The sequence below is a fragment of the Aquarana catesbeiana genome, linkage group LG08 (genome assembly GCF_042186555.1).
Source record: "Aquarana catesbeiana isolate 2022-GZ linkage group LG08, ASM4218655v1, whole genome shotgun sequence".
NCBI classification, from domain to species: domain Eukaryota; kingdom Metazoa; phylum Chordata; class Amphibia; order Anura; family Ranidae; genus Aquarana; species Aquarana catesbeiana.
In genome coordinates this window covers 5627095-5637836 of record NC_133331.1, presented here as the reverse complement: position 1 = coordinate 5637836, position 10742 = coordinate 5627095, and the positions used below count along the sequence as shown (strand labels likewise).

General features: G+C 43.6%; 1 protein-coding gene across 1 annotated transcript; it reads right to left on the bottom strand.

Moving 5' to 3' along the window:
* Nucleotides 1–211: 211 nt before the first annotated feature.
* On the bottom strand, nucleotides 212–8406 carry LOC141105206 (C3a anaphylatoxin chemotactic receptor-like). Its single transcript, XM_073595094.1, has 2 exons — nucleotides 8159–8406; nucleotides 212–1620 (listed from the first exon to the last, which is right to left on the bottom strand). Exon 2 carries the CDS (start codon nucleotides 1609–1611, stop codon nucleotides 598–600), a length of 1014 nt encoding a protein of 337 aa, XP_073451195.1. The 5' UTR covers nucleotides 1612–1620; nucleotides 8159–8406; the 3' UTR covers nucleotides 212–597.
* Nucleotides 8407–10742: the final 2336 nt, after the last annotated feature.

The window sequence follows — 10742 nt, the reverse complement described above, 5'->3', positions numbered from 1 at the left end:
CTCACCTGCCTCCCCTGACCGTACGTCCCTGCCTCACTCCTACCAGACACAGCATGGAGGTTGGAGTTGGTCTGCTGCCTGGGCTGCCGGTGAGTTCAGAGATAAGAGCTCTGGTAATGGTTGTGGAACTTCAATAGGTTGATTTGAAGCACGTTGTTGAGCACAAGGACACTTTTAATATTTTGTGTAAATTATAGAAGCACAGAGACACTTTAGTATTTATGAAATGGATATTTATTTAATTATTGTTCATCAGTTGGCAGAACAGTAACATTATTCATATTATGAATGACACATTTATCTGATTGGTGATAATTGAAGCACTGAGTCACTATTTTTTTTTCATGAGCTATGAACTGTATGTATTTCTGTACTTTTTATGAATCATGTATGTTTATAATGGAAAAGGGCCGCTGTGATTGGTCCTTTACCTTCCCATTTATGATCAGCTGTGTCCAAAGGAAGCAGCGATCACAGAGCGCACCCCCTGAGGGCTTGTGGGAGGATGGGGCTCTGGGAAGACATCAATAGATGCCCTCCCAGAACTGGACGACCGTGCTGTAGCCGTCATTCGGCTATAGCACAGTCAGCAAGTGGTTAATCTTTCTGTTCCTCTAATTGTATGCTTTCTTCCATTGTGACTTTGCTCTTGCTGTGCTCAGTAGTTTTTGACACCTCTTCGTTAAATAGATTCTCTATCAGCTCATGGAATGTCTTTCTTACTTTAGTCTTCATAGATTTACCCAAGAGGACATAGAGAACTGGTTTGATACAACTGTTGGTTTCAGCCAAGGCTTGTGAGAAAAGGTCCAGACTGGTCACCACGAGGTTGTCGAAGTACAGCAGGATAATTCCCATTATGTGGTAGGGAGCCCAGCTCACAAAAAATGCTATGGCAATGCCAAATACCACTTTGGTGGTCTTGTTGCCATCCTTTACAAACCTGGTCTTTTTCAATTTGAAAGCCAGACAAGCATAACTGACAGAGATGATTAAGAGGGGTATGAGAAAGCCAAAAATCATGCGAGTAACTGTAACCGTCTTATCTGGAAAAGTCACATGGGTTTCCACCTTCGTGTCACTTCCATTACTGTTCTGAAGGCCACCTTGTTGGTATCCACATAGCGTAAGGTTCTTCTCTGTGTAGGTGGTTCTGTATAGGACAGCGGGTAGACACATCAAGGAGGACAACATCCTAATAGCCAAGCACATTACCCAGGCCATTCGTAGGTTGCAGTGGTTTCTGGCCCACACTGGTTGGACAACCAGGATACAGTGGTAAACGCTTATCGCCACCAGACTGAAAACACTGGCAAACATGGTAAAGTTAACAATTGAGGGTAACATCTTGCAGAGGGCAGGACCGTACAACCATTCCTCATAGAAGAATTGGGCTATGAAGAATGGGAAAGCCAGACAGCAAGTCATATCGGCCAGCGCAAGGTTCCAAAAACAAATGTTCATCACTGTCCACTTCATCTTCATACTAATAACCCAAAGAACCAAAAAATTTCCGGGAACGCCAACAACAGTCGTGATAACCATAATTAGGATGGTGAACACATGTTGGTTCGAATCTATGGATGATTCCGTATCACTTGCATTCAACATTCTGGTTTCCTGTAAAGACAGCAGGATTAGCTGAAGATAAGTGAACTTTATCTACTCAGACTCTTCAGAATCTCATCATTCTAAACTAGGGTTGCACCGACACCGGTATCGGTATGGGTGCCGATACTAAGCATTTGCATGGGTATCGGTACTCGTACAAATGCTCCAATTCCTGAAAACGATACTTTCAGGATTGGTTCTATCAGCTATCAGTGGGATTCCCCCACTGACAGCTGGAATGTAAAAAAAAAAAATGCAAATATCGCTTGTTAAGGAGTGTAGGGTGCTTCATCCTTAAAAGAAAAGTATGGGAATCCATTTTTTTTGTAATCATACTTACCTAGCTGGATGCAGCATCAGTCCCCCGCCGACTCTAACACTGAGAACCGAGCGACCAAACACCGCCGATCGCTTGGTCCTCATAGCTCTCTGCTCTGCCCTCCCTGCGCTCCCTGAATTGCTGGGCTGTGGGGGGGGGGCAGGAGCAGCTGGCTCAGGCTCTCGGCTGCTCACTGAGAGGCTGAGCCGGGTGCCGGTCCAGGCATGTGGGCGGATCTTGACTTCTTTGTCGCGATCTTGCCCTCGCCTGGACTGGCTCTGTGATGTCAGCGGAATTCAGACCGCTGTCTGCTGAAAATGGGTCACAGGAGTGCAAAACGATCTGCACTCCAGTAATCCACAGGAGAAGTACAGCCAAACGAGCTTTCCCCGTACTTCTCCTTTAACAACTGATGACTCATTCAGCTGTCAGCAGGGTTCCCCCGTTGACAGCTGAAGTGTAAACTAAGTCCCCCAAATTGGAGCTGTCAAAGAAAAGAGCAGCCAGGCAATGTTTATCAACAACATTACTCAGCTTATACAACAGAAAGACAAAAAGAAACATTGTTTCATTTTGTAACTGTTCAAAGATAAAGCAGGCGCTAGTGCTCTATATAATCCTTATAATAATTAGTGCTCATATCCCTTTGTTGGTGACTTTACACACGCTACAAGTATCAAACTGCGTGATGCTGTGCTGTGAATATTAGTACCATATTAAAATTTTAAACAAATCCAAAATCTCCAGAGAAATGCAAAATGTCATGCATTAAATATGTGAATATCCCACTATTGAAAGAATATATATATATATATATATATATTGCAAAACACCAAAAAAAAGTGAAAATGTGTGAAAATAAAAATAGATTAGAGATCTTTTCAAATTATTCCAACATCAGAGTCCGTATATTTGCACTTAATTCAAATTTGTTTCATCCACGATTCTGCTTCAGTGACGTGGAAAATCACAACTTCTAGATAAGAGTGCTACACCACCAGTGATGGAAATAACGCACTCACCAGAGCTCTAAGGCCCGCTGGACCACCACGAGGTATTGGTATTACTGAGATAATCAACCTGGAGCTCCGAATCAGCCTTTCTTCATCCCGCAGGTGTTATATCTGTCTCAGCAAGATGTACACCAATCACCCAAAAAGAAATGTAATATAGTGGGATTCGCACTTAAAGGGGCAGCTGGCACAAAATGGCATAAATATCTATATAGAGGAATCAGGACCTCCTTCCTTCTGTTGCTGACCCCGCTAGTGATATAAAGATCGATATAGAGGAATCAGGACCTCCTTCCTCCTGCTGGCGAACCTCTAGTGATGTAAATATCTATATAGAGGAATCCGGACTTCCTTCCTCCTGCTGGTGACCCCTCTAGTGATATAAAGATCTATATAGAGGAATCAGGACCTCCTTCCTCCTGCTGGTGACCTCTCTAGTGATATAAAGATCTATATAGAGGAATTTGGACCTCCTTCCTCCTGCTGGCAAAACCTCTAGTGATGTAAATATCTATATAGAGGAATCAGGACCTCATTCCTCCTGTTGGTGATCCCTCAAGTGATATAAAGATCAATATAGAGGAATCGGGACCTCCTTCCTTCTGCTGGTGACACCTCTAGTGATATAAAGATCTATACAGAGGAATAAGGACCTCCTTCCTCCTGCTGGTGACCCCTCTAGTGATATAAAGATCTATATAGAGGAATCGGGACCTCCTTCCTCCTGCTGGTGACCCCTCTAGTGATATAAAGATCTATATAGAGGAATTTGGACCTCCTTCCTCCTGCTGGCAAACCTCTAGTGATGTAAATATCTATATAGAGGAATCAGGACCTCATTCCTCTTGTTGGTGATCCCTCAAGTGATATAAAGATCTATATAGAGGAATCAGGACCTCCTTCCTCCTGCTGGTGACCCCTCTAGTGATAAAAAGATCTATATAGAGGAATCTGGACCTCCTTCCTCCTGCTGGTGACCTCTCCAGTGATATAAAGATCTATATAGAGGAATTTGGACCTCCTTCCCCCTGCTGGCAAACCTCTAGTGATGTAAATATCTATATAGAGGAATCAGAACCTCATTCCTCCTGTTGGTGATCCCTCAAGTGATATAAAGATCTATATAGAGGAATCAGGACCTCCTTTCTTCTGCTGGTGACCCCTCTAGTGATATAAAGATCTATATAGAGGAATCAGGACCTACTTCCTCCTGCTGGGGACCCCTCTAGTGATATAAAGATCTATATAGAGGAATCGGGACCTCCTTCCTCCTACTGGTGACCCCTCTAGTGATATAAAGATCTATATAGAGGAATCGGGACCTTCTTCCTCCTGCTGGTGACCCCTCTAGTGATATAAAGATCTATATAGAGGAATCGGGACCTCCTTCCTCCTGCTGGTGACCCCTCTAGTGATATAAATATCTATATAGAGGAATCGGGACCTCCTTCCTCCTGCTGGTGACCTCTCTAGCGATATAAAGATCTATATAGAGGAATCAGAACCTCCTTTCTTCTGCTGGTGACCCCTCTAGTGATATAAAGATTTATAAAGAGGAATCAGGACCTCCTTCCTCCTGTTGGTGACCCCTCTAGTGATATAAAGATCTATATAGAGGAATTTGGACCTCCTTCCTCCTGCTGGCGAACCTCTAGTGATGTAAATATCTATATAGAGGAATCAGAACCTCATTCCTCCTGTTGGTGATCCCTCAAGTGATATAAAGATCTATACAGAGAAATCAGGACCTCCTTTCTTCTGATGGTGACCCCTCTAGTGATATAAAGATCTATATAGAGGAATCGGGACCTCCTTCCTCCTGCTGGTGACCCCTCTAGTGATATAAAGATTTATATAGAGGAATCAGGACCTCCTTCCTCCTGCCAGTGACCCCTCTAGTGATATAAAGATCTATATAGAGGAATCTGGACCTCCTTCCCCCTGCTGGTGACCTCTCTAGTGATATAAAGATCTATATAGAGGAATTTGGACCTCCTTCCTCCTGCAGGCAAACCTCTAGTGATGTAAATATCTATATAGAGGAATCAGAACCTCATTCCTCCTGTTGGTGATCCCTCAAGTGATATAAAGATCTATATAGAGGAATCAGGGCCTCCTTTCTTCTGATGGTGACCCCTCTAGTGATATAAAGATCTATATAGAGGAATCAGGACCTCCTGCTGGTGATCGCTCTAGTGATATAAAGATCTATATAGAGGAATCGTGACCTCCTTCCTCCTGCTGGTGACCCCTCTAGTGATATAAAGATTTATATAGAGGAATCAGGACCTCCTTCCTCCTGCCAGTGACCCCTCTAGTGATATAAAGATCTATATAGAGGAATCTGGACCTCCTTCCCCCTGCTGGTGACCTCTCTAGTGATATAAAGATCTATATAGAGGAATTTGGACCTCCTTCCTCCTACTGGCGAACCTCTAGTGATGTAAATATCTATATAGAGGAATCAGAACCTCATTCCTCCTGTTGGTGATCCCTCAAGTGATATAAAGATCTATATAGAGGAATCAGGGCCTCCTTTCTTCTGCTGGTGACCCCTCTAGTGATATAAAGATCTATATAGAGGAATCAGGACCTCCTTCCTCCTGCTGGTGACCGCTCTAGTGATATAAAGATCTATATAGAGGAATCGGGACCTCCTTCCTCCTGCTGGTGACCCCTCTAGTGATATAAAGATCTATATAGAGGAATCGGGACCTCCTTCCTCCTGCTGGTGACCCCTCTAGTGATATAAAGATCTGTATAGAGGAATCGGGACCTCCTTCCTCCTGCAGGTGACCCCTCTAGTGATATAAAGATTTATATAGAGGAATCAGGACCTCCTTCCTCCTGCCAGTGACCCCTCTAGTGATATAAAGATCTATATAGAGGAATCTGGACCTCCTTCCCCCTGATGGTGACCTCTCTAGTGATATAAAGATCTATATAGAGGAATTTGGACCTCCTTCCTCCTGCAGGTGAACCTCTAGTGATGTAAATATCTATATAGAGGAATCAGAACCTCATTCCTCCTGTTGGAGATCCCTCAAGTGATATAAAGATCTATATAGAGGAATAGGGACCTCCTTCCTTCTGCTGGTGACCCCTCTAGTGATATAAAGATCTATATAGAGGAATTGGGACCTCCTTCCTCCTGCTGGCAAACCTCTAGTGATATAAATACCTATATAGAGGAATCGGGACCTCCTACCTCCTGCTGACGACCCCTCTATAAATATCTATAGAGAGGAATCAGGACCTCCTTCCTTCTTTTGCTGACCCCTCTAGTGATATAAAGATCGATATAGAGGAATCAGGACCTCCTTCCTCCTGCTGGCGAACCTCTAGTGATGTAAATATCTATATAGAAGAATCAGGACCTCATTCCTCCTGTTGGTGACCCCTCTAGTGATATAAAGATCTATATAGAGCGGCACAGTGGTGTAGTGGGTAGCACTCTCGCCTAGCAGTAAGAAGGGTTCAATTCCCAACCAGGACACTACCTGCCTGGAGTTTGCATGTTCTCCCTGTGTCTGCGTGGGTTTCCTCCGGGTACTCCGGTTTCCTCCCACACTCCAAAGACATGCTGGTAGGTTAAATGGATCCTGTCTAAATTGGCCCTAGTATGTATGAATGTGAGTTAGGGACCTTAGATTGTAAGCTCCTTTAGGGTGTAGGGACTGATGTGAATGTATAATGTATATGTAAAAGCGCTGCGTAAATTGGCGGCGCTATATAAGTACCTGAAATAAATAAATAAAAAAATAAAAAAAATATAGAGGAATCGGGACCTCCTTCCTCCTGCTGGTGACCCCTCTAGTGATATAAAGATCTATATAGAGGAATCGGGACCTCCTTCCTCCTGCTGGTGACCCCTCTAGTGATATAAAGATCTATATAGAGGAATCAGGACCTCCTTCCTCCTACTGGTGACCCCTCTAGTGATATAAAGATCTATATAGAGGAATCGGGACCTCCTTCCTCCTGCTGGTGACCCCCCTAGTGATGCAAATATCTATATAGAGGAATCAGGACCTCATTCCTCCTGTTGGTGATCCCTCAAGTGATATAAAGATCTATATAGAGGAATCAGGACCTCCTTCCTCCTGCTGGTGACCCCTCTAGTGATATAAAGATCTATATAGAGGAATCGGGACCTCCTTCCTCCTGCTGGTGACCCCTCTAGTGATATAAAGATCTATATAGAGGAATCGGAACCTCCTTCCTCCTGCTGGTGACCTCTCTAGTGATATAAAGATCTATATAGAGGAATTGGGACCTCCTTCCTCCTGCTGGCGAACCTCTAGTGATGTAAATATCTATATAGAGGAATCGGGACCTCATACCTCCTGCTGGTGACCCCTCTAGTGATGTAAATATCTATATAGAGGAATCAGGACCTCCTTCCTTCTGTTGCTGATCCCTCTAGTGATATAAAGATCTATATAGAGGAATCAGGACCTCCTTCCTCCTGCTGGTGACCCCTCTAGTGATATAAAGATCTATATAGAGGAATTGGGACCTCCTTCCTCCTGCTGGTGACCCCTCTAGTGATATAAAGATCTATATAGAGGAATTGGGACCTCCTTCCTCTTGCTGGCGACCCTTCTAGTAATATAAAGATCTATATAGAGGAATCAGGACCTCTTTCCTCCTGCTGGTGACCCCTCTAGTGATGTAAATATCTATATAGAGGAATCAGGACCTCATTACTCCTGTTGGTGACCCCTCTAGTGATATAAAGATCTATATAGAGTAATCGGGACCCCCTTCCTCCTGCTGGTGTGATCACCCAATAATTCTACTATCTGTCCCCGCTGCCTACTAACACTGTTTTTTCATTTTGCAATCATCTGAAGTGTCCCCCCCCCCCAAAAAATATTTTTATTCTGTGGTTCTGGCTAACATTGCACCCCCATCAATTTACTTTATCACATTCAGAAACATTGACCTGCCGTTTCCACTGTTTTAAACAATCTTCCATCAATGCCAAATTCCATGTTCCACCAGCAACGTCAGCAGTACTACAAACCATTTTGTAATCAGCAAAAATACATACCTTACCCACCGAGCTTTGCACTTAGAGACAGATTAAATAGAACAGGACTTAGTACAGAGCTTTGTGGCACACCACTAGTGATTGGTCTCTCTTCTGAATGTAATCCATATACAACCAAACTCTGATATCTATCCTTTACCCAACCTCGCCTCTACTGACCTGTTGGTAGAGTCTGCAGCAGATCAGAAGAATCTTCTTGAATGGTATCAGGTAATCTGGAGCTTAGTAACCAAATGGCAGCTGCATCTGCCTAATCGGTAAGTCCAGATACTATCAATGGTGCAAAAGCTTCATCCCTATGGATCGTGAAAATAGTACAAAATTAGCAGCGCGCAGGGAACTCGGAGAATGTCACGAACACAATTCTACTCACATCCTCAAACTACTAAAGCGAAAGAACAGATGAGCCAGATAGACACATTGCAATAAAAATTGAAAGTCATTCAAGTCAAGAATTCACTAAACTTACCTTTTACAACTTCCTTTCTGAGTTATTTTAAATATAGGCACTTAGAAAGAAAAAATTGCATCACTGTAAGTGGTTTGTAAGTGGGGTGCAACGTGGTGCGGTGGCAATAATACAAACAGTCCCAATATGATAAAATAACCTGTAATTAAGTAATGCAGTCAGTTCACAAACACTGGGTGAGAAGGCAGCCAAGCCTGCAGAAAGCAGGTTTCAGCCAAACTGACAGTCTGCAGAGAGGGGCAGAATGCAGCCTGGCAGTCTTGAGCCCAAGCAGGCAGAAGTCCAGAGAAGTTGCGAACCCTACGCTTTTCCCTCCTCATCAGGAACCTTTCCCTGCCACTAGTTCTGTCCCTGCCAGACAGGGTACCTGCCCTTTACTCTAACAACTCACAAATGAGAGCCAAACCTGGGATCCAAGGCATTAATGTACTCCCCCTATCACTTTCCCCAGGCGTTACCACCCACCAAACGTGACCCATTCAAGTGAATGTAGTTGCGCTGCAACCTCCCCGCGACCACAGGCAGTGCAAGCGGTTGAAGGTAGTGAACGTTGTGGTGCGCTAGTGCGGGCGTCAATGGGTTAAAGCAGGCGGTGAGCAGGTGACTGAGCACCACCTTCCAAATGCTTTCTGACGGGCGATCCGCATTCACTCTTCAGAATTTTTTGTTCTATGAAAAAATTGAGTCAGCCCTCAGATACAGGTGTGTATAAATTGTACAGTGGCAGGACAGCAACACACCACCCTCTGTGAAACCCATCCACCAATGCACCACTGCGGTACTTGGGGAAAAAAAGAGTTGGTGTTATTTTTGTCTTTTTTAGAAAGTGGGAATGCATTGAGGACCCATAGGAAATAAATAAACACATCCAGCAATGCTTGTAATGCAATAAATGTCCATGCATCAAGCAAAGTGTACAATGTAAACACATAGGTGTGAACAAAGCATTTGTATGCAGTAATCAATCATTCCTTTTTCAGGTTCTGTGTCATCGAAGACCTGTCTTCATTTGCTGAATGCAAGACAGACTCTTCCCGAAGAAAACTAAATGACAGAGATATGTTCTCAATTCCTGTTATGTCATCAGGTCACATGGGTTGATTTACGAAATCCGGTAGGAATGATAGTGTGTGTACAGATTACTAAGAATGGAACCAACCACAACCACAATTTTTTTCTGCTGCATTGTCTGGCCTGTGACCATCATAGGCTCGGTTCACACCTATGCATTTTTTTTAATGCTTTTTGCAGAAATGCACTACAGTCCAATTAACATGGTTTCCTATGGTACAAGCTGATATCTATGTTTATTTTAGCAGCCACATTTGTGGAAAGGGTCAGGGACCTTTCTGAAAGCAAAATGGTGCATTTTTGATTCAATAGACTTCAACGGAGAAGCTGCAGAAAAGCATGTAGTGCATTTTGTGATTTTTTTTTTTTTTTTGTTGCCGAGATTTGCGTATTGCATTTTTTAATCTACCCTACAACAAACTGGACAAAAAAAAAGCATATAAAATGGAAAAAGCATAAAATATGCAACAAAAACGTGTGTGCCAAAATGCACCGCAAAAAGCACTACAGAAATGGATCAAAAGCAACTGCATAGGTGTGAACCAAGCCTTAGACCCCTTTTACACTGAGGCGGTTTTCAGGCATTTTAGTGCTAGAAATAGCCTCTAAATAGAGCCCGAAAACTGCCTCCCATTCATCTCAGTGTGACCTTTCGGTGCGCTTGTGGGACGTTAGGAAAAGTCCCGCAAGCAGCATCTTTGGGGTGGTTCGGGAGCGCTGTATACATTGAAATGAATGGGCAGCGCTTCCAAGGCACCTGAAAAGCGATTCGGAAGCGCTGCAACACAGGCATTTTTTAACCCCTTCTTTGGGGTTAAAAGCGCCCGCTAGCAACCGAATGGTGGCACTTAAACAGCACTAAAAAGAGCAACACTTTAGTGCTAACGGCCGGTGCTCGCAGTGTGAAAGGGGTCTTAGTGTAACACCCTCTTAGGATAGGATGCTAGGTAAATTTAGTTTTTGTCTCCTTCTGCAATCATTAAAGCAGTGATCATTTTTCCTGGTCTGTTCAGGGTTTCACAGGCTGGGAGTTTTTTATCACTTCCCCCTGCCTCTGAAAGAAGCTTCCAGAGCAGGAGATTGATTTGTTGTAGCATCATCTCTGAGGAGGTAATGCTCCAACCCTGGCTTGCAATATCTACGTTGCTCACCTAATGTTTTGCAGGTGAATAGTGATAATAGATTTGCACTGCGGTTGATATT